Raw genomic sequence first — 24445 nt, 5'->3', positions numbered from 1 at the left:
AGTATATTCACAAGCACATTGACATTGCAACCCCCTGCGTGCTTTCTCAAAAGCATGCTTAGTTTAACTCACTGAGGTTATTCCAAAAAAGCATGCATCTGACTCCAGCCTTAATGTGGAAATAAGGTCCATTGAACTCTTACATTTCCATTTACTTTCAAGGAAATACTGTATTCTTACAATTGAGCTGTAAAACTTTTATTGCAGCATAAAACAAGACAGGCTTATTTTTCTTTGACTTCTAAAATGGAGCCCAAAAAAACTCAGTAATCTGTGAATGTAGCAATAAAACCCAAGATACTTGAAGCAAAGAAGCATCACAGCCTGGGCTCTAGGTGCTCTCCGATGCAAATGCTGGGTCATACTTAACATTTCTCTTAAGGCATAGCTCACGGCTGCAGTTATCTCCCTTTTTTTAATCTAAAGCAGTGGTTCCCAAGCTTGGGTCCCCAGGTGTTCTTGGACTGCAACTCCCCAAAACCTTCACCACTACCTGTGTTGGCCAGGATTTCTGGGAGTTCAAGAATACAGTGGTGCTGCGCAAGACGATGTTAATTCGTTCCGCAAAAACCGCTGTCTTGCGAAAACAGCATCTTGCAAAACGCGGTTCCCCATTGGAATGCATTGAAATCCATTTAATGTGTTCCAATGGGGAAAAATAGTTGTCTTGCGAAAATCGTCCATAGGAAACATCGTCTTGAGAAATGCGGTTCCCCATTGGAATGCATTGAAAATTTTTAATGCATTCCAATGGGGGAAAATTGTCTTGCAAAAATCATCCATAGGAAACCATTGTCTTGCGAAGCGCAACAGCAACCGCAAAAACTAATCATCTTGTGGATTAATCATTTTGCGAGGCACCACTGTATCTGGGGACCCAAGCCTGGGAACCACTACTCTAGTGTAAGGATGAGGAAGCTGGTTCAGATCAGGTCTTGAAGAGAAAGCAAGGAGGGTTTAACCCTTTGCCCTCCACTCCCTGAAGTTCTTGATCCAGGTTAGAAGGACCCACATCTTCAATATTCATTGCCAAAAATAGGGACACTGTGGCAGTAAAAGTTGCACCTGTGGGGGCCAGTTTGAGAACAAATTGTGTTTGTTTCTCTAGATTGAGAAAGAGAAAGGAAACGGTAGCTATGTGTTCAAAATATTGTTTTGTTTGTCCCTGTTTTTGGTGAAAGCTAGGGTGGTGTGGTGTTTGGACTTTTATCTCTCAGCCAGGAACCCTTCTGGGTTATTGTGGGAGAATTGCTCTTATCACCAGGTTTGCCCTCAGAGCACATGTGTGAATTCACACTTGCTCAGAGACACACCCGTAAGGGTTCTTTGAACTATGACACAGATTAGACCACACTCACACAGAGCTATTCCAAAAGGGAATTGAATTGAAAACAAAATAATTAAAATATAACACAGATTCACAATGAAGTATATAACTAATATGCGGAAATATAGGATCAGAAGAAGCAAACCCACATGTCAGAGAGGATTCTGAGATTCAAGCTGAGCAGACTATTTGCAGAGGTGCTCCAAGGATAAGAAGAGAGGGGGAAAAGGATCTTTCCCTAAGAAAGAGAATGGGATAGATGGGGAGCCACCAGTGTGTTTTTTTTGGGGGGGGGAGAGAGATATTCCCAGAGGATAGATTAGGGGATGACAAAAGTCACCTCTCTGTGGACTCATCAGACTATCTTGGTGCTCGGCTGTGCTAGAACTGCAGCTGGAACCTGGGACCAGAAAAGAGAATGCCAGAAACCAGGCATTCGGGAGATGAGCAGCAGCAGGCTAGCAGGATTCTCTGGCTGAATCCTGGATTCTGGGGTTGGGGTCCATACAAATTCAGTGATTTCACCTAAAAAATGAAGTCGGCATAAAGAGATTTGGCAGGCATAAGCAGGAGGATTCAGGCAGAGACAGATGCAGAAAGTACCTTCCCCTAGAACAGCAAATTTGGCTACTGAGTGTCTTTTTATCCGTTTTTTGGCCGTGCTGACTAAAGTGATCTGGCTCCTTGTTCAGTCAAGTGTCCTGATCTGCCTTGATTATTATCTTCCCACGGCTTATATAGAGAGAGGAGACGTAGGCAATTGGACTAAACAGGAAGAGGAAGACAGGCAGACCATCCTAGCATGCCTGTTTTCCCAGACCTCCACAATCCTTGTAGCATGAAGATGTTGGTCTAATCTATCGACTGTCAACCACAGAAGGGCTATTCGGAGAGGCTGGGGCATTCATGTCTTCTGTCTAATTCTGATGGGAGTTGCTTAGAGCTATAGTCCTGTCATTTCCTCTTGGGGGCTCAGCTTACCTCGAGACCTGAGGCTATTTCTTCCTCGCCAGTGTTTTTAACCTGTACTTACCCTTGGCCTGACAGGTTTTCTAGTTAAAACCGCCTGTGGTCTGCACATAAATGTTTTAATAAGAGTGAGACTCTTCAGGGGTGTTGTGCAAACCTGCCCAATTTGGTAACACTCTGTATCAGAGAAAGTTATTTCACAAGATGCTTGTGATAATAAAATGGATAGGACAAAGAACCGGAGCTTGGAAGCAAACAATTGCAAGTTAACTGTAACTTGTAATTTGGGACACCAGAAAGAATGTTGCAAAGTTAGTTTCAAAAGTAAAAATTAATTTTCAGTGAATTAAGTTGTATTTCCTCCTTTCCCACCCCCTTCAAAAGCTGCTTTTTAATATTATTGTCAGACATTTATGTCATTCTATTAGCAATCTTACGTACGTTTTTTAAAGAAAGTGACAGAGCATCATGGAAAAGTAACAAGGAGCACAACAAGGAACATTGCGGCTGAAATCCTGTTGCACAGTCATGCAATTGGTAAAACTTTTACGTGAACTGCTCTAAGTTAACAAATCTCCATAGGCATTATCTGTCACATGCTGAATTCCACAACTCAATATATGCAACCAATAATGTCTGTGGAGATTTCTTAACTTGTGGTGATTCAAGTAAAAGTCTGAAGATGCCAGCCACAGAGACTGGCGAAACGTTAGGAAGAAGAACCTTCAGAACACGGCCAAAGAGCCCGAAAGACCCACAACAACCAAAAGTCATACTATTCGCATAACTGTGCAAGAGGATTTCGGTCCTCAAGTTACTTTTTCAGAGCTGTGGGATTAATGACAACAGGTTACACATCAAGCACTGTTAACCAATAACATGACTAAATTACCCTATTTTTTTAAAATTAATTTTTAAAAAGTAATTTTCACCAATTCCTGAGATAATTCTGACGGACAGTCTGCATTCTTTGTCAAAAGGGTAGGATAACAAAACATCAATCCAGTCCCAGGGGCTTTGTCATTCACTTCACTGGAAAGAGCAGGATTCTCCATGTGAAAGAACCCCATGCCTTATCCCCCCCCTCGCCTTCGCAAGTGAATGGGCAAAGTCTTTGAGACTGGCAGATTTGCACGCCCGCATGAAATTTGTGGACTGCCATGAGAGTAGCTGGTAAATGTCACTTGCAGCTCAATGCCAACATGGGATGTTTGTTCTTGAATGGTGAGTCAAGCTCAACTGAGATATTCCATATCAGTCTAACTTAGATGAAGAAATTATTTTATCCGCACAATTTAACTTCCAGGCGGATACTCACAAGTTATCAAACTGCAGCCCAGTTTGTCCTTCCAAGGCCCCTGCAATTGTATATTCATTTATCACATCAACACTTGGGTAAACCTGCTCTCCTTGTTATCAACATGTTTTCTCCCAGAGGTATTTTAAAGAGGCCAGTAGAATTAGCTGCATACCTTTGTCTATGCCTTTATTCTACAAAACCCATTGCTGGTCAAGGCAGCGAGCTAATGCCAGGGTGACTGACTTTGCACAACAACAACGACTGAGTAAATGATGGGATGCTTTCCTTCCAAATCTGTCTGTTTCCTGGTGTAATTCAAAGTTCTGGCCATGATCTATATGTGAAATTCTATACAGCATGAAACCAGGCTATCAGAAAGACCACACACCTATATGACCTCACCAAGCTGCAAAGAAATTCAGGGAATGGCTTCCCTCAGTCTCCACCACCACTATCAAGCATAAGTTTGATGGCATGCAAGAACTTTCTCTATGGCTTCTTCCAGACGTTGGTACTCCCTGCCAAGGAAGGTTTGGTGAATCTCCATTCCATGGCTGGCATACAATTTTTGTATCCAGGCGGCCTCTGGCATTTTTAAGTGACTTGCTGATGAAGTGGTTATAACTGGTTGGGCACTGTTATTTCCAGTGTCTTTTTAAAAGAGGTGTGCTTTTAACTGGGATTTAATCTGTTTTTAACATTTTAATTCTACTCTGTTAGCCACCTTGAGTGCCAAAGTGAGCTGTAAATTTTGTAAATTGATCAGAAAAATAAAAACATTTGCCACTGAATAAATAAAATTAAATCGTTTCTTCAAAAGTATAATTGCCATTCATAAGTTTTTATGATAGTTATACAGATCAAAATATACTCGGAATAACTACTAGCATTGGGATTGTATACAAATGTCTTTCAGCTGGTCCTAATTTCTGATTGAAGCACTAACAGCATACATAAGAGAGTGATCCTGCACATGCCTAGGCTGGGAAACAGCAGAACTCTATATGTATCTGTGATGACATAAGTCCCATTGAGTTCCCTATGGCTTGGTCACACAGTTCTAGGTATAGGTTTGCAAGTTTAATCTAATGAGAGTTTAAAGCAGCCTAGCCATGTACAGAATCATAGCCTTAATGCCTTATGTACAGCTAGTGCAGTTCAATGTAATGAAAACTTCTCTACAACGAAAATAAGTGTATATATTTGAGTTGGCCACTTCTTATGGAGCAAGTGCCACTGATGTTCCAGAAAGAAAGAAAGAAAGAAAGAAAGAAAGAAAGAAGTATAGTTGCACTTAGTTGCCAACCCAAACTTCTTATTTATACTACAATAAATTCTAAGCACCCTAACTCACAAGTGGAACCCCTGGGGAGCTACTTCCTAGTAGCACAGCACTGGAGTTGCAAATTAATAGGCATTACATCCTGTCACACAAACATAATCCGCTAAACCAAACAGGAACAATGTACTTCATTTAGAGGTCCCTGACATTCAAGAATGTGCCAGCGCAACTGTAAGGCTTGAAGAAAAGAAGCATGTTTCAAGGCATCTTCTGCTAGCCTGAAAATCCTACAAGAAACAGTCGAAAAAGTTAACGACCCAGGGGAGGGGGGCATTGCCTTTTCCCCCTCAGCTTTCACCAAAGTTTATTCCAGCTTGCACGGTGGTGACTGAATCGTCGCAGAACCCTGCTGCCAAACAGAGCAAAGTTAAACTTTTTTGAACTCCAGCTGCTGTTGAAAACCTAGCTTGAGTGAACCCAAAGAGACAGAGAAGTTTCAGAAGTTCTTCAGCCTAGAGTGAGGATAGCACCACTTACCTAAAGATTGGCCTCTGGAGATGCTTTCTCTTAATTGTAACACAATCATCCATTTAAAGAAGGGACGAAGGGGAGATGGTCTCTTTCTGAGAACGGGTCCAGAGAAAACCTGTGAGCAATCGGGGAACTTGTCCTCCACTACTGTGCTGAACTGCACACACCAGTGATGTTTTCTTTGGTACCAGGGAAAACCTCCTCCCTCCCTCTCTCCGGCAGTCCAGCAATATGAGGCCATAGAGACCACATAACCTCTGAGCAACGGGGGAACCGTGCAGGCTGCTTCAGGAGGACCGGAGTCAACTCGACTGGAGCACAGAAATGTGCTGGAATCCTTTTCGGCTGCCTGAGGAAAACGAAAGACGTTGCCAGCTCTTAACTCAGGTAAAAAAAAAAGAGAGAGAGAGAGGTTAGATTATTCCAGTCATGGGAACACGTCTTAGTTACACACGCTGGCCAAAGTCTTTCAAAGCAAAGGCTGCCTGGCTCTGTAAAACAAGATCAGTTTGTTCAGAGGCTGCAGTCCTTTCTTCTTCTTCTTCTTTACCCCTCTCCCATTTCTTCAAAATAAAAGTTGTCCAGCTGTTTTGGCAGCAAACACCACCACCACCCCCTCGCAAGTGCCTTCAGAAAGTTTTTGTGCTGTTGTAAAGGACTGTGTGCAAATTAACGGAGACGGATGGTTCTGGTCTCTCTGCTTGGCTTCTCTTCAAGACATTGTTGTAATTATTTTACAGTCTGGCTATTATTCATTTTGGCTGATGTGTGGCTATAACTATGCATATCAAACCACTGCTCATAATTTTCTGGCACTCGCACAGCTTAATAGCCTGCAGTTGGCTAGAACACAATACAATGTTTGCAGCTGGCAGGACTTTAAACTACATTGAATCGAGCAATTATACTCCAGTTAGGAAAATAAAAATTGACCGGTTTCTTCTTCAATTGCATGACCAAACCTTGCGTTTCCATCTGGCTGCACTTCAAAGTGCAGCATGCAAGATCGAGGAGAGTGATTTGCAAAGACCCACAGTCATAAACCAGAAGTCTATTGGTAACATGAATCTATAGAGATATTGGGTCCATTGTGGGGAATGAAGCATTTGGCTGAGTAGGTAAGATTCCAAGCACTGTAACATCACACTGTTGGGGTAGAGAATCCAGTGTACTGGTGCGCCATTGCCCTGGCAGGTATCACCTTTGCTAATGCCTGTACTGGATCCTTCACCTCGGTCCCTGATCCTGAGAGCCAACATTTTAATTTCCCAGAATACCCCAGAATCTGGGTACTCTGGGAAATTGTAGGAAATGTGAATAGCCTTTCCTGCTTAGCATTCGGCAGAGGGCTACTGATCACTGGTGTGTGTCCAGTTCAATTAAGTAATTAAGATAAATCAGACTTAGGTTTATTGGGGCTAACTTGCTTCATTTATTTCTGTGGCTGTACTCTACATAAAACTAAGGTTGGATTCAACCCAAGGTAAGAGAGTGTGAATTCATCCGTAGCAGAAGCTACTGAGCATATGATTGCAGTGGGACTGCAAAGAGATAATAGCATTATGGTCTTCCTAAAGAAACTTGATATTTATGAGAAATGTCTTTTTTTAAAAAAATACACACACAGCAAAGCACATTATATCCACAAGATATAGTATACAGCTGAAAACGTAAATGCTTAGCAAGGCACCCATTGCTTTGGGATCTGCAACTTCATATTCCCATATCCAGGCCTCATGGTTTGTTCTTGACTCCAGTTAAAAATTCCTGAGTGCAGCAATTATCAGAACTTTCCCTCACAGAGATAACAGTTGCCCTGAAACCTGATTTGAGACACCAAAGGTTTTGAGATTATGGCAGTACAACCACAATCACCCACATTCAATTTCTCGAGATAAAGGTATTGACAGGTTTGCCTTCACCTCCTCCAGGGTTAATTATGACACAGGAAAGTGGTTTTAGAAGAGGATTTTATCAGGGAAGTGCCTGTGGAAACATCACCTGGCAAGGTGTTTTCTGCCTAGAAAATGGTTGCATGAATCTTTCCACAGAATAAATCTTCCATATTCTCAAACTACTATATATTTGTAGTTGCCTCCAACGGATTTTTGGTATCAGCTGGTAGGACAAAGTTGCAAATAGAGTAGTCCTAGAACAAGCTGGAATTTTTAGCATATATACATTACTGAAACAGCGATGTCTATGTTGGCTTGGGCACGTCGTGAGAATGGCTGATGGTCAGATTCCAAAGGATCTCCTGTATGGAGAATTAGTGCAGGGAAATTGCCCCAGAGGGAGACCACAGCTGCGATACAAGGACATCTGCAAGCCGTATCTGAAGGCCTTAAGAATGGACCTCAACAGATGGGAAACCCTGACATCTGAGTGTTCAGCCTGGAGGCAGGCGTTGCATCATGGCCTCTCCCAATTTGAAGAGACCCTTGTCCAGCAGGCCGAGGCAAAGACACAAAAGCAGCAAAATCAGGGAGCTGGACAAGGGACCGATTGGATTTGTCTTCAGTGTGGAAGGGATTGTCACTCTCGAATTGGCCTCCTCAGCCACACTAGACGCTGTTCCAAATCTTCCATACAGAGCACGTTACCATAGTCTTTTGAGACTGAAGGATGCCTGACTAATATATTTGTCAACGGATTCAAGTGCCACTGTCTTTCATCGATTGTGACAGGCGGTGGTCCCTAAAATTTGAGATCAAAGAAATAAAGAATGGCAAACATGGATATCTGGGACAATGGCATGAAAGAAAAGGACAGAATCAGAGAAAGAGAAAGGAAAATGCAAATAGCTGGAAGAGACAGGAGGTCAAGTGGTTATTGATGACTTAGAATCGCCATGGTCAGACTTCTCCTTGGCATGGATGGTGTGCGTTTGACAGTAGCATTTCAGGCATTTCAAAGGCTGAACCTGCACTGAAACACAGTAATAGAAAGTTTCACCTCTTTGAATTCTGCCTGTTAAACATAAAAACCCTGTCCCGGGGGAGTGGGGGGGGGAGAGAGATGTTAACAACTCTGCCAGTGTATCTAAAGTATTTAATAATAATATGTGCTGTCAAATCACTTTTGACTTATGGCAACCCTTTTCAGAATTTTCTAGGTACAGAATATACAGAGATGGTTCCCTCTTCTGTTCTTCTGGGGGCGCCCTGGGAATGCGCAGCTTTTGCCCAGGGCCACCTGGGCTGGCTCTTCTCCCAGGAGGCACAGTGAGGAATCGAACTTCCAGCTTCAAGCTCCACAGCCAGATACCTAAGGCACTGAGCTATCCGGCCAACGCTTAGTAAAAGCTACAGTGGGTTCATTCGAAGCAAACTCCAAAGTCTGATTATTCCTAGTTTTGGTGAGCCTTCTGAAGTTTAGAATGCACATGCTGTGCGCTCATTTTGGTGTGGTGAGTTTAGACATCACACTTCTCCTCTGCTCCAGTCCCTTGAATGTGCTGAGGTTCAGAGTTGCTGGAAAGCTCCACTGGAACCAGAATGGCTCTCCTACTGATTCTGTCCCACCATATCAAGCCTTGAAGTTGCCGCATAAAACTCCCTGATCTCTCTCGCTTTGGTGGCAAGTGGAAGCTACTTCCCCGAGATGTGGATCTTTTTTGCAATTTTTTTTTGGTGATTTATCTTGCCTCCTCTCCGAGCTGATGCACCAGGTCCTCCCTTTTGCCATAATTTAACCCATTCCTCAAACTCACAGGCCACCCAAATGCTTTCCAACAGCATCTGTTGTCTTGTATATACCGTAATACTGCAGAACAGACCCAACTGATCATGCACACACCTGTGTGCAGGCTGTATGTACCACAAAAAGCACAAACCACGCATGTGATTGCACAGTAAACTCCCAAAAAATCTTGGTGGTATTGTATCTCTATTTCAATTTTAGTCATCATTTCTTACTGTGCTCTTTTCTACATATAAAGGAGCATATGGACATATTATGCAGATCTGTTTCCTGTGGCCTTTTTTCAAGTCACACTCTTCCCACCATGGTGAAATATGTTCTATTTCTAGTAAATTTGAGTATTTTTAAAATTTACAACTTTTGCATGAAGCAGTTCTACATTTCCTGCAAATCTGCTGCATTCCCACCCATCCCAGTTGATGCTCAACTGGCCACTCTACCCACACTCGGCCTTTGATCCGGGCCACTCTGCAGAAAGGCTCAGAGCCGGCCTTGTGTGTAAATTCCACATACAAATAAAACTCTCCTGTTTCTTTCCTTTCTCAGTTAGCAGGAACTGAAGAACACCCTCTCGGTTCAAGCCCAAAGAGAAGGGAGGTGGATTCCTTATGCAACCAGGACTGCCAGAAAATTCCCATACTTGAACCACTCCTAGAAAAGAATGTATCTTCATCACAGCTGGACAGCTGCCTGGAAATATGCCCCATTATGTTTGCCAGTGGGGGGGGGAAGGGGGGGGGAGAGAGAGTGTGTGTCTCAGGGGACTACAATTATCTGGCTGCAACCAAAATATGAATGATCTGTCCTGAGGATGTGCAAAAGAAGACCAAAGCTTTCTCTGTTTCTCCAAAACATTGGTTAAAATGCAAGAAACTGGCTCTGTATTCACACGGACTTCTTAAGTGCTCACAGGTCTCGTTCCTTTCTGTGGCTTTAACAACAAGAATCACAGATAGCTAATTCCAGTCTTAAATCATGATCTGCGGTTCTCAGGAAATCAGTCTAAAACCCCTTCTACTGGAGCGTTCAAAATATAAAGAAAAAGCAAATCTAGCTGCAGTGGTTTGTGGTTCTAATAAGCTAAAGAAGTGATTCAGCAGCCACTTTCGCTAGGTACAGTGTAGTTCTGCCCTGCCTGGAAGACAGGCCAATATTCCTTCAGTAAAGACAGACCACAGGCATGCAAGGGGCTTGATTTGAAGAGCTAACCTGTCACACTAGCAGGCATGCAAAAGAGAACTGCAGCAAGAGAAAGAGTTAGGCCAATTTTTCTTCAGTGGCGATAGGTAGGTAGGTAGGTAGGTAGGTAGGCAGGCAGGCAGGCAGGCAGGCAGGCAGGCAGGCAGGTAGGTATAGATAGATAGATAGATAGATAGATAGATAGATAGATAGATAGATAGATAGATAGATAGATAGATAGATAGATAGATAGATAGATAGATAGACAGATAGACAGACAGACAGACAGACAGACAGACAGACAGACAGACAGACAGAAAGAAAGAAAGAAAGAAAGAAAGAAAGAAAGAAAGAAAGAAAGAAAGAAAGAAAGAAAGAAAGCTTTCCACACCCTTCTTGCTGAGAAAGGGGTAGCTGCTGCCACCAACCATCTGTCTGAGACCGAATGCACATCTCCTTGGAAGGTTTTGGAAGGGCTGAAGTTCTGAACGGCAAACCTCTCAAGTCTGATCAAGACCACCATGCTTAGGACTTGGATTTTACAAAAAAGGCTTTCAAATCTACATATTTAGGACATTTCTATAAGGAAATACCTTTCATCTGTCCTCTGACTCTATTTATTGTTGTGACTGCTACCCAAATGTTTTTGTCTGCCCACTGGTGGCACTCGTCTCATTTCACACATAGTCATCATACGCAATCGTAGCTGTTAGGAAAGAAGCCACACACCTACTGCAAAATTATGCAGCTCCAAAAAAAAATGAGCAGCATACGGCAGATCAGTAAGATGCTTCTGAAAGAAAACATCCCATTTATAAGTGTCACCATCTACACCATCCTAACAGACAGGAGGAGTCAGTACTTTGGGAGGATGATATTTCCGAGCTGTGCACGGGTGTCTTGATTTTGCTTTTTGTCTTTCTCTCATTTGGGACCCAGTGCAGACTTGAAGTCCTGATTCTCTGCCAAGGTTTTACTTTGTTTGTCTCTCCACATGTTCTGCTGATATATTTGTAAATAGAACAAATGTCACAAAAAATACCTTAAGTCTCCAGTTCACTGTCAAATTAAATTTAATCCAAACAAAGTAAATTTAGTAAACTTAAGTAAACTAAGTCCAGTACTGCTGCACAGAGACAAGTGTCTCCCTGTATCTGGTGACATGCAGGGTGTGTGGAAGTTCAGGATAAGGTGGGCTGCAGAATTTAACTACTTAAAGCGCAAAACGAAAACCAACTGTTCAGTGTGGAAGTTTCTTAGAAATGTGTCACTAATTGCAAACACCCAGACACAGACTGTGTAAATATAAAATGTGACAACACTGAACTCTAAATGCCTGTCCCCTACTGCATCATCATCATCATCATCATCTTGGAACTGCAGAGCTAGAAGGGAGCCCGTGGATCATGGAGTCCAGCCCCTGTCAGGGAGGCCCAGTGGGGAATCGAACTCCCAGCCACTGGGTTCCACAGCCAGAAACCGAAATCACTGAGCTGATTTTTTTCCTACATAGATATTTGTCCATACGATGCCGTCCATTACGGAACAAGTAAAGAAACCCAAAAAAAAATCTGCCCAATGACTGCTGCCCAAGTTTGCATTTAACTCTCAGTGTTGGAAGCAACCGATGTGTAAGTGAGGGCTATTTCAATTTATTCCCTTGTCTTGACGTCAACAAATGGAAAAAGACGCTCTGAAACTTAACCTAATGACTTCTCCAAGCTTGCAAAACTAGAAAGTACTGAACATAAGCATGATGACTCATTTGGGCACTTGGGAGAAGGCAAAAAGAAGGGGGGGGAGGGAGAGGCCCTTGCTGTCCCAACCAGTTTTACGCTAGTTTGTGTGGTAATGTGAGCAAATGGTTGTAAAGGACTTTAAGCCCCGATTTCCTTCTTCGCCTATTGCAAACACGAATATTTGTAAAACTGATTTTAATCTGCCCTTCTCTTTCTCTGTGTACACAACATGCACAGGAGGCTGGTGACGTCAGGGGACAGGAGATTAATTTCTTCGCCTGACTATTCCGGCTGAAGTAGTCTCTGTTTGGCCTGTGCACTTTCGCTGTCCCCTGAAAGCTGGCCTTCCCTGTCCTGCTGGCACCCTATTTCTTCAATGAAAGCTGAGCTCTGGGCAAAGGGAGCAGCTGTTTTCCTCATCTAACTTGCTCCTAGCTTCTTTCTCAGAAACAGGTAAACTGGGGGAGAGGAAGGCAGGCAGGCAGGCAGGCAGGCAGGCCTGCGTGTTGTGTTTCTTCCTGTCAGAAGGAAACCAATTAGGAGTCAAAAGGAAAGGACTTAGGCTAAGGTGCTCAGATTTAGGCATAGCGCTATGAACGTTTCAGTGTGTGATTGCAGGACGTGGTTTACCACCTTCCTTCTCCGGCAACTCAGTTGCTTCACTTTTTGTAAAATATGTTTCTCTAAAGGTGGTTTACAACAAAAGCTGTGTGCATGAGCTCCTGATCTGCTCTGGAGGCCAGTTTTGGACACTGGAATGTATCCTGATTCAGTCTAGAGCAGCATTTCCCAACCTTTTTCAAATCGTGACCCCCTTTTATAATAGCCAAATAACCTGTGACCGTCCAGCCACATTTGTGGAAAAAAGGCATTTTAATAGGGTAAAGCCATCCCTTCACAGAAAGTGGAGGCTGCTTTCTCCCTTCAAAGGGCCTGTTTCTCATACATACACATACACACTAGCTTTAATATCCCACTCTGAAAGGTCAAAGAAGAAATTATTTAACAAGGGCGGCAACACACGCAAGGTGATTTGTGACACACAACCCAGAAAACACTTTGTGACTCCCTTAGGATGAAACTACTCCCACCCCAGGTTGGGAAACACTAGAGCAATGGTTCCTAACCTTGAGTCTCCAGATGTTCTTGGACTAAAACTCCCAGAAGCCTTTGCCACTAGCTGGGCCGGCCAACCTTTCTGGAAGTTGTAGTCCAAGAACATCTGGGTTACACAAGGTTGGGAAGCACTGGTCTAGACTGAATTCTGTTTCACTGGATGAGAGCGGGGACCTGGATCCGAGTTCATTTACAAGACTCTCCATGATTTGCAGTAGCCCATGTTTCTGGACTGATATGCATGCCATTTGGAGACATGACAGAACCTAAAGAGAGAAGAAATCCTGCAAAATTTCAGACATCTAGCCTCAAAAGTTTGTATCTTACATTTGGGAGATGTTTTGTTTCCTAAAGGAAGGAAGAAAAGAAGACAGAAAAAGAGAGGCTGAGGCATTTTGCATCCTATTGGATTCCTTTTGTACATACACATACAGTGATGCCTCGACTTACGGCCATAATCCGTTCCAGAAGAGGGACGTAACTCAGAATGGCGGTAAATCTAAGCACCATTTCCCATAGGAATGCATTGAAATGCAATTAATCCGTTCTGGCCAAAGAAAAAAAAATCACAAAAAAATCACTGCAAGACTCATTGGAAACACAGTTAATCCCTTCCAGCCGAAGGGGGGTGGGGAAGTAAAGCAATCAAGCATGCAAGACCCATTGGAAATGCACAGAAAATAAACGTAGCAGATAGGAAATGCACAGAGAACAGAGGGGACAGGTCGGAAATGCAAAGAAAACAAAGGAAAAAGCAAGGGAAGCATGCAGGACCCATTGAAAATGGGGGGAACCCCCCCAAAAAACAACCAAACCCCCCAAGACCCATCAGAAATGGGGGAACCGAAAACCAAACAAACCCCCCAAGACCCATCAGAAATGGGAAAAAACACTCCAAAAAGCAACAAAAAAACCCAAGACCCATTGGAAACGGGGGGACCAAAAAACAAACAACCCCCCAAGACCCATCACAGCACAGAAACATAACCCCCCCAGCTCAAAACCACACTGCAAAAACGCCCAGAATATATATATTTTTAAAGTAGAAAATAGTACCTTACCTTACCAGGCAGCCCAAAGCCTCCCTGCAAACACACACACACTCACTCACTCACTCACTCAGAAGCAGAAGCAGGGAGTCTCAAGCCTCCTCTGATGCACACTCTCTAATTGCTGGGGCAAAAGAGCTACAAAGAAGCAGCCTCATCGCCACCTACAGTTAGAAATTTGAATTTCCTGCCTTTTTCCCCTGCCTTTTTCTGTTCGTAAGTGGAAGCTCCGGTCTCAAGTAGAAGCAAAATATTGCGGCAGGAGCTGGTCGTAACTCGAAATGGTCGTAAGTAGGGACGTTCGTAAGTCAAGGCACTGTATTTGTAAATTCCCTTTGCTTTACTCCATCCATGCCACTTTGATCCATTTCACACACAAAATTGGTCTGCATCAGACCAGTTTGGTTCAGAACCTGTGATTGCACAGCCCTGCACGCAACAAAAAAATATTGATATGCACAAAAGCAGTGTGAGGGCCAAAAGGAAGCTGTTAAAAATGCCTTAGCTACGTAAAATTAAAACACTTGTAAGTGTTTAAGCTGCCCATCTGAAGGACAACAGGGGAGAGAGGAATCTTATCTCCTTTGGCAGAAGGGTGCTCCACAGTCAGGATGCTGTGAAGAAAAAGTCCCTGTCCACATCCCCACCATTCGCTCGTTTCCTGGTGACAGTGCTTGGAACCTTATTGCAGTGGACTGGCAAGTTTCCTGAAAGCAAAGGACAAGATGCTGTCTTTTTCGTTTTTCTTGTACAGAAGCTAAGAGGCCTAGGCGTTGGATCTTACCTCAACACTAGTAATGATGGAGCAAGGTTTCTACCATATCTGAGTGCAGAATATGAGTTAAGTGAGTGCAAATCAAGCCATAAGAACATAAGAACGTAAGAAGAGCCCAGCTGGATCAGGCCAAGGGCCCCTCTAGTCCAGTTTCCTGTATCTCACAGTGGCCCCACCAGATGCCTCTGGGAGCACATGACACAAGTAGATACCTGTCTCCTGATCCCCCTCCCCTGCATCTGGCATTTCGAGGTACCTTCCTTTTAAGCCTGGAGATTGTACATCTCCATCGTAGCTTGTAACCAGCGATGGACTTTTCCTCCGGAAATCTGTCCAATCCACTTTTAAAGGCATCTAGGCCAGAAGATACCACCACATCCTGGGGCAAGGAGTTCCACAGACTAACACCATGCTAGGTCAAGAAATATTTTCTTTTGTCTGTTCTCACTCTCCCAACACTCAATTTGAGTGGATGTCCCCTGGTTCTGGTATTGCATGAGAGGGAAAAGAGCTTCCCTCTATCCACTTTATCCACCCCTTGCATAATTTTATACACCTCAATCATGTCCCCCACCCCATATACCGGTAAATGCCATGTGGCATTCATGTGCACACCCTCTTCTTCCAGCATCTTGCTGTTTCCCATTCCTCAGGACTTGGTCCCTGACACAGCTGTCTCACTCTACCTACTAGTCAGGCCCTGTATGAAGCACGAAAAAGTCTGTTTTGTTGCCGAGTTTTCTGGTAAAATTTCCTTTTGCTATGCAGTAAAAGGTGAAAGATTTGTACAATCTGAGGAGAAACCAGAATATGTATTCTCAAAGGCTTTCATGGCCAGGATCTGATGGTTGTTGTAGGTTTTTCGGGGTGTTTGGCCATGTTCTTGAGGTTTTTCTTCCTAACGTTTCACCACTCTCTGTGGCCGACATCTTCAGAGGACAGGAGTCAGAACTGTCTGTATTCTGGTGCAGTTTGTGGGATAGTCCCACTGTGGGATAGGAAGAAAAACCTCAAGAACACGGCCAGACTGCCCAAAAAACCTGCAGCAACCAAACCAGAATATGCTTTTGCTATGCAGTTGAAGTACAGAGACTCACAGAGAGGAATAGCTACAAGTGAGCCTCGTGGCGCAGTGGTTAAAACACTGTACTGCAACTAAAACTGTGCTCACGATCTGGGGTTCAAATCCCAGGTAGCCGGCTCAAGGTTGACTCAGCCTTCCATCCTTCCGAGGTCAGTAAAATGAGTACCCAGCTTGCTGGGGGGGCAATGTGTAGCCTGTATAATTAAAATTGTAAACCGCTCGGAGAGTGCTTGTAGCGCTATGGGGCGGTATATAAGTCCAATAAATAAATAAATAAATAAATAAATAAGTGCCCCAGAGTCTGTCCCTTTCTCATTAACTGGCACTTACAGTCTCAATAACTCACTTCGAGACACTTATAGTAGAAAGAATAAAAATGTTGCATTACTAACAGTCGTGATCAGATCAGCAGCAAACAAATATATGCCCACAACTTATTAAAGAGAGGGGAAAGAACACTCAGCAGAGAGTAGGGGCTTTTTTTGAATTCAAAGGCTGGAAGAAATGATTGGTTAGCACTAGATAATCACCCCAGCCCAGAAAAGTGTGGGAATTTAGAAAACTTTCATGTGCTGCCTTTAAGTGGTTCTGGCTGGGCGGGAACTCTCTGGGCTTCAGTGACTGTCAATCAATCCAATCTAGCAACAACCCATTTATTCCCTCTGTGCCTCAGATTTTTAAAAGAGCCATATCTCTACTCAAAAATCAGGTAGAGTCAAAAGTTAGCCATGTAGTTAGAGTCTGTCATGCAGTCAATCTGAAGCTAATTAATCATTTAAGCGCTGTTCGTATTACCAATCGAGAATACAACAGAATGCTGTTTGTTTTGATCTATTCAGAAGGGTAAGTAAATGGAACTTTTTATTCTTTCTTTTACCTGTGTCTCTGAGAGTTTTTGGAACAGAAAATGCCAGTTGAGGAGAACTAAGCAATAAGAGGTGGTCTACTGAAGGGAAACTTAAAGCTAATTCTGCTCTGTAGGTCCCTGAACGTTTCACACTACATAGTTAGAAGATTTTAAGCCACAGAATTTCCACACTCTGGCACATAAATAGCATTCAAGGTTGCAAACAAACAAACAAACCTGCAACGTATTTAACATTGCATTTAACACACCTGGAGAAGAATCAAAACATGAGCAATCTATATGTAACATAGATTTCAAAGAAAGATAATCCCCCTCCCCATTATAAAAATGAACCCTCGCCAGTAGTAGGCTAGGTCAATACACAGCAGGCAAATTGTCATCAATCCCACCTTGAAGAACTGTAATGTTCTCTCTCAAGGATGCCGTATTTTCCCTCTTGGAGCCCTGAGCAGCCACCTCAGAGGAAAGTTTCATTCCCCCTCTATATTAATTTAGGTGTTGGCTCTCAGCTTGCAAGAAGCTCCTAACAGATAGTGGCAGACCAGGCAGTCCTCCCTCAGGTTTCCTTCTTGAGGGCCAAGTAGATGAGATGCCAGTATGATTTTTGTCAGAGCATGTCAGGCCATGCCATAAAACTGTCACTTGTGGAGCGGGGCGGATTTAAACCAGAGCAGCAGGCAGGAAAAGCCGTGTGAATCCTGTTTTCCCCCACTGGTTTTGGCTCCACAAACCTCCCTGTGAACATCTTTTCTCCAACCATGTTCCAGGACCAGAAAAAGGCTGGAAGAAGCACAGGAAGAGTTTGAGGAAAGGAGAGTTTGTGGGCAGGAGACACCCCCAGGGTAGGGCACAGCATTTCACTCCTGCCTGCCCCTCCTCTGATTCAAATCTCCTCAGGTGGTTTACACCTACAATACGGCGCGGCGCATGGAGTGGACTGTGTTGCCTTCAAATGTAGTTAACCCTTAGGAGTCTTCTCTCTGACACATATCTTTAGAATACAGAGGGTGGGCCTTAGGAACACTGTTTGCTAAATAGAGTGGCCATGTGCCCTCTTCCAGGGAGGACAATCCTCTATTTGATGAGCTGTCAGAGGACTAGTCTCTTTTTCAAGGTGTCTTCCCTTTGAAGGATTGTCCAATCCAAGCTTGGTTTGAACCTAAAGAACTGTAAGGCGGGAGATCAGAGACTTTGAAGTTGCTTATCCTTAACCGCATGGCAGCTGACCCAGCAGAAGCCGTTCAGATCACCTGATCACTGCCTTCCCCACGATGTTCATTACTATCGGGGGACTCTCTCCCATACTTTCAAGCATGAGGCTGCCAGAGAGTGGTTGTGCTTTTAACAGCTGATGCATCATTTCCCTTGACTGAGCATAACCACAACTCAGAGAGTTTCTTAGATAGCAACTCCCAGAATGCTTTGACCATTGGTCAGGCCGGCAAAGCCCTCTGGGAACTCTAACGCAAGAACATCAGGAGCCCTAAATCTGGGGATTTGCTCATCTAGAGGCCAGCCTGCAATCCAGTAGTGGATGCCACCAGACAGTAGTGTTGGCTAATTATGAAGACAGCAGTGGGCATCCTCTCTTGAATAGTTCTGTTATCACCTGTTATTCTTCCTACCTAACCAGTGCATTCTGGGAGAATATATTATTAAGGAGTTAATAATATATTCTAATAATATTGTAATAGCAAGTCCCAGAAATGAAGGTGGGAGGTAAATCAAATAAATGAAAGGGAATAGAATAAAACAACTCTGATCTGTTATCTACCATCAATTTTATTTCGCATTGACACTACTATATCATTTCTTTGGGCTTTTTTTTAATAGCCGTAGTCAAATAAAATCACAGAATGAAGCAAGACATAGGAGCATGACTGCACCAGAGTGACTGGTGAAGCAGGGTAGTCTGAAATATCAGTTCCATCCAGAGGCAGTTCAGAAATGAAACGGGCAGATTTAAAGGGGCCAATAGAACTCCATGCACAATACTGTCCACTTGCCAGATCTCCTTGCCCACTACAAGGGAATCCTTCAACCTACTGGTGCTGTTCATTTTTGGCAGGACAGTAAAACAGTTTCCTTTAAAGACTGGAAAGATTCTAGGACGGACTGGAAGGAGAGAAAAAGGGACAGAAGTCATGAAGAAATATGCCAGGAAGACAGAGGAGAGAGAGAGAGAGAGAGAGAGAGAGAATACTAGAACACTTTTAAGGAGGCTGAGAAGAAACTAGAAAGGAGAACACAGGGGCATTTTCCCCTGCCATCTTCCCCAGTAAGCAGCTGACTCTTTGCTCAGATTGAAACCTCATGCTGAAAGATACTTTATGTACTTTGTATAATCATTTTGTAGCTGGCATCTGCATTGAGAATGAACAGGGAAATGACAGGAAAGACACAGGGGAAAAATGCAGAGAGATTGGAATACAGCAGAGAAATGTATCCCCTTGAGAGCTAAGATTCTATATTTATTCTGGGATGTGCACAAGTCAAAACATGGGATTCCTTAGTTTGGAGCCAGTGTAATGTTATTATTGGCTATAGTAAATGGAACTTAGGATCTTTGTTTGAATACATTATAATTAGATTTGCACACATTTTATAAAGACACTTGCCCAAATTCTGCTGTTTGGTGGCCATAATAATTAGTCACACTTAAAACTGTGTGAAGAGTTCATATATGAGCTATGACAGACAGAGTACGATCAAATAATGGTTTAATGCTTTACTTCAGTATTATCACTGCACAAGAGTGCAGTGATGTTATTGTGCAGCAAAGCAAATCCACATTCTACAAAGCAACTCTAAAAATGGGGACATGCCAAACAAAGAATTATAAGTTTGAAACTGGATTTCAAATCAGCACCAACTTTTTCACAGATGTAGCAGACAGTTCGCTCTTCTTTTATGCTAACTTTGCGGAGGTTCGGGCATATGTCTTTCAAGTCATGATTTTTAAAAAATGTAAAACTGTTCCCCCTGTGCAGAAACAAGCAATCTTAAACATCCCTAGATTTAAAACAGATTAAATTCATTGAACAGATCAGCTTATCTTGAATGAGAATGTTTGACTTTACCTACTTTTTATTTGTAAGGAATTCAGGCTGCAGGGACTTAAACACTGATCTTCAAAAAAGGCCTCTCAAAAAGAAAAGAAAAATGTGCTTTGTTATGAACTGAGCACGCATGGAACAGGCTTAACAGCAAGACTGTTCCAAGGTAGATACATTGTTGTAGTTTCTTGGCTCCAGAAAGATGATTGGAGGGCAATGAAATATCAAATAAATAATCAAAAGCAAGGTTTTCTTTGATGAGTCAAGAAAATTAGGCTTGCCTTAAAGAAAGTAATGAAGTGAAAGTCCTCCAGAAAGGGGGACATTTTACCATGCATCTCCAGGGAATTAGCATAGAACTTTGTAAGGCACATTCAAAATATTTCTGCATTAAAAAAGCACAGAGTGGTTGTGTTTGTCCCAGCCGTGAGTGCTTCCAGAAAGCATTCTTGACACAAGTCTTCAAAGGGAAAATCAGTTCAAGGTCTGGGGCAATCTGAACTTTTGAACCTATCAGTCAGGAGCCAATTAGCTGACTCTCAGAAGGAGAGCTTTTTAACTCCCTCCTAGCCAACTGATGCTGGGAAAGGGATTCTGTATCTGGTTGTAAAATATTTTAGAAGATATTTTGAAAAGAACATAGAACAAAAATTCAGAAGTTCACTCATTTAAGCTGTGAAATTGGTAGGATTTTTTTTCTTTGTAGTTGGGCATGGTCTTACTCAATGCTAGCAGAGTTTCGGTGCCTATATTGTCAGTTTCAATTCTTTCCGCCTGTCTTGTCACTCTACAATGTTTGGTAGTTAAGAAAAAAACTGTAAAGGAAAGCAGGAAAGTATGCTCATCGAAATGAATTAGGAACAAACTAGTTTTCTTGTCTCCATAATTCTTGTGTGATTTATAATGAATAAAAAGAAAAAAGTAGTACAGTATCTTGTCAAGAATTTTCTCCAGTAGTATCCAAGGCAATGATGAGATTAAGAGTGCAACTGCATTGCATTCACACTTCCTCTGAAGCAGTTCTCACTGACTGAATGTGCAAAGAATGGGCCTGGATGACTTATTAACAGTATAATGTAGTATATCTGGCAAAACTGATGATGTTATTTTATGTCTCTCCTGATCTAAATCTGTGGTAGCTAACTGTAGGACAGAGTTGATTTATTGAGTTTTTTTTTCTTTTTTAGGAATTCTGGTTTGTGTCTTGTTTCTTCTTTGCTTTATATCAGCTCCTAGGCTGACATAAAGGAGGGTCGTAATTTCTTCTACACACATAACTGATTTCAGGGACCAGTTCTGGCAGAAAAGCAGAGAACCAGTACCAGTTTTGGCAGGGCCCTCTGTAATCTCTCTAGATAACCCCCTTTTCCCATTGGGGTAAGACCCCTTTACTCTCCTTTCACTTAACTGTAGCTAAGACCTGCAGCAAAAAAAAGTCAAGGTAACTGGCAAATATTGCTGTGGCCACCTTTTATGCTCACTCCCCCCAAAATGTGTTTGGGCCCCAATGTAGTTTTGGGAAATTCTAGGGCCCGTCTGAATGGCACCTACTCTAGAACTTGGAAACATCACATTTTTGAGCTACAACACCCAGAATCTCCAGCCAGCACAAAAATACATTATGCTCACGAGAGGGGGTGGTGGTGTTTGTCCTAAATGCAATCCTTCCAAGCTGCTGCCAATCTACAACCAGTACAAATGATTGTTTGCAAATCTTCTGTAAAGAATAATTTATATTCCTGCTTTGCTTAAGGATTACTTTTTATCCCACCTTTCCCTCAGCACTCAACAAGTTAACTTTCAAAAAACAGTTGCAGCTGTATTCTAAGGTAGTTATCTATCATAGTAGCTTACATTTCCATTTCTCGAAAGTAACTGAAGTGCAAACTTTTTAGGTACTTTAAAGATCAACAACACCTGAAATCTGCAAGGTGCTGGCTTGCATGTGGCACAAATCCCATTCTCTTTCCATCTACCTTGCTATTGCCTCCACACCTATAACAGGGCATGAGGTGGCAGCAAAAACTAGCACATGAACTGTGTGATAGTCCTTCTCCATCATTTAGTGAAGCCACACTCCTATAATTTTATAAATGCAACTTTACATACTCTACGCAAAGAGTGAAGTTAACCCTCACTGCTAACCATTCTCATTTGCCTTTGTTGGATTTTAGTTACTGCAAAAATACATGATTACAAGTAACTAGTTACCAGATATTTCCAAGTTTTGTGCATTGTTTATTTCTCTTGCTGCAGCCAAGCAGGTCTAGACTGACTCTTTAAGCTTCTTGGGTGGAGAACACCTGAGAATCAGGTGTAAGCTGCCCTACGCTAGAAGAATATAGCATCTTAAAAACATAAATTCATATCCTGCCTTTTGTCCAAGAAGCCTGAGTGGCAACCTCCTGACTCCCAATTTTATAAGGAAAATAACCTTGCAAACTAGCTAGGTAAGAGAGAATGCATCACCCAAACTCACTGCCACAGCTTTGTCTCCAAGTGAAAAGGTGAACATAGGGAAGGTCCTTCACAGTGTAGTCACAAAGGCAGTCATGCTTCTTTTGCTACATGCATGCTAGTGGTTTCTGGGTTCAGGCTTATGCGCACAGGGAGCCGGCCTGGCTTCTGAGCAAAGAGCCAGGCCTGCTGCCTCTCAGGATGGCGGTGGTGATGCTGGGGGGGGGGGGGGAGGCAGCTTGAAGACCAGGTAGGGAGGCAAGAGGGGCCAGAGGGAAGGGCAGCCATCCATTTTCCTGAAGCAAAACAAAGAGCCCAATGGAAAAAAAAAGTTTGGGCTTCCTTTTTAATTTTAGCAAAATGCATTGCACAAATTGAACCATGAACCAGCCCGGTTCAGGTTTTTGTGGTTCATCATTCAGTTTGTGCCCATCTCTAATCAGGATGCACAAACATGGAAGGAATGGATTAGAATACCTAGGAATGTGTTAGAATATGGAAGATTTTTTGAAAGAATGGGTTTTGTCTGCAATAATGAGATGTTCCCTAAAAGCTAGGTGCCCTAGTACACTCATTCCCCAAGTGGAAGCTCAGTTGTCAGTCACAAAACTACACCTCTGGTATTTTCCTGTTCCAGAGGAAGTTGCCCAGAGGAGGTTAAAAATTTATCTAGTGATTGCACACTTACTGAAACCAACTGTGCAAAGGATTCCAAAGCTTTGGTTCATGTTGTTTCACTTTGGTATGTGCCTCTTTTAGTTCAGGAGAGGTGACACTGCTTCTAAAACGGGTTGTTTTCATTCTGTATTTGGACATTTGCCTTAAACCGATGTGTGCCTCAAGTATAGGGTCCAGCGCTAACACTTTATGCCTAGCTATAACCCAAATGAATCTCTTGGTCATTGACTGTAATTTCTAGTCCTGTATTTTACAGCTTTGCATTTACCACTTAACATAAATACAAAAAATGACGGTCAGATTCCTACGGCCAATTTTGGCTTCCACAAAGGAAACTGCAGAAGTCTTGGTAGCAAATGGCTGCTCATTAACAAGTGCTGGTTACCTTCTTGGCCACTTGAATGTCAAGACTCCTTCCCACAGGTTGCTGCTATCTGACTTTTGAGATCTGTTTGAGACAAGAAATCGGGCCTTCTCGGCGGTGGCTCCTCACCTCTGGAACAATCTACTTCCTGAGATTCGCGGGGCTCCCTCGCTAGGTATCTTTAAGAATCAATTAAAGACATGGATGTTTCGGCAGGCCTTCCCATCAGATAATTCCTGACGCCCCTTTTTCTTTCCTCTTTTACTGTTTCTTTTACCTTGTGTAAGGCTTTTACTATTTAAATTGTTTATATATTCTTACTGTATTTTTTATGATTGTTAGCCGCCTAGAGTGGTCCTGACCCGATCAGCTAGGCGGGATATAAATAAAATAATAAAATAAATTTCCTCTCAGCCTCCCCACCCCCCACTTGTACCACAGCGACTCCATTCAGCCCACACCCCCAACCCTCAGAGGAGCCTTTTGCGGGGTGGGGCCATGGACATTTAATGCCGGGAAATGCTGAAGGCACAAGGAAAAGAGGAAGACCGAGTATGAGTTGAATCGACTCCCTAAAGGAATCCACAGGCCTGGATCTGAAAGACCTGAGCAGCCCTATTAAAGACAGGACATTTGCAGATTGCTCATTCATATGGTCACCTTTAAGTCGTAGGTGTCTTGAAGGCAGATAACAAACTGCTATCTGCTTTTTTTTTCCCTGGACCCATCCCAATTTTTGCCTTTTGCACCACACAGAGAAGGAAAGAAAGGTCGTTCTGTGGAAAATTGATTATGCTTCTGCCTAAAGTTCAGTTCCATACACATCCACAAAAACACTCTTCTTGTTGCTGCATCTGCCACCGGGAAGCTGAAACCAGAGAGTCTGCTGAATGTCCATTAAACCTAAAATGATGGAACTGTTCTGAGACCCAGATGAAGCCAAAGAAGTAATAGTTCTGCTGGAATTAC

General features: G+C 42.9%; 1 protein-coding gene across 5 annotated transcripts in view; it reads right to left on the bottom strand.

The window, feature by feature from the left end:
- PDE1A (phosphodiesterase 1A) overlaps positions 1-24445 on the bottom strand; it is a 252850-nt gene that overhangs the window by 133084 nt on the left and 95321 nt on the right. The window contains exon 1 of one of the 5 annotated variants that reach the window (XM_020807776.3): positions 5416-5769. The exons of the other annotated variants lie outside the window; for them this stretch is intronic. Coding sequence (XP_020663435.3) covers positions 5416-5468 — 53 coding nt within the window. The 5' untranslated portion in view covers positions 5469-5769. Of the gene's footprint in view, positions 1-5415; positions 5770-24445 lie in introns of those variants that run through there. 5 annotated transcript variants of the gene reach the window in all.

This window comes from Pogona vitticeps, chromosome 1, assembly GCF_051106095.1.
Source record: "Pogona vitticeps strain Pit_001003342236 chromosome 1, PviZW2.1, whole genome shotgun sequence".
Taxonomy (NCBI): domain Eukaryota; kingdom Metazoa; phylum Chordata; class Lepidosauria; order Squamata; family Agamidae; genus Pogona; species Pogona vitticeps.
The sequence above is the reverse complement of the archived record's forward strand: the minus strand, read 5'-3'. Positions and strand labels throughout refer to the sequence as shown.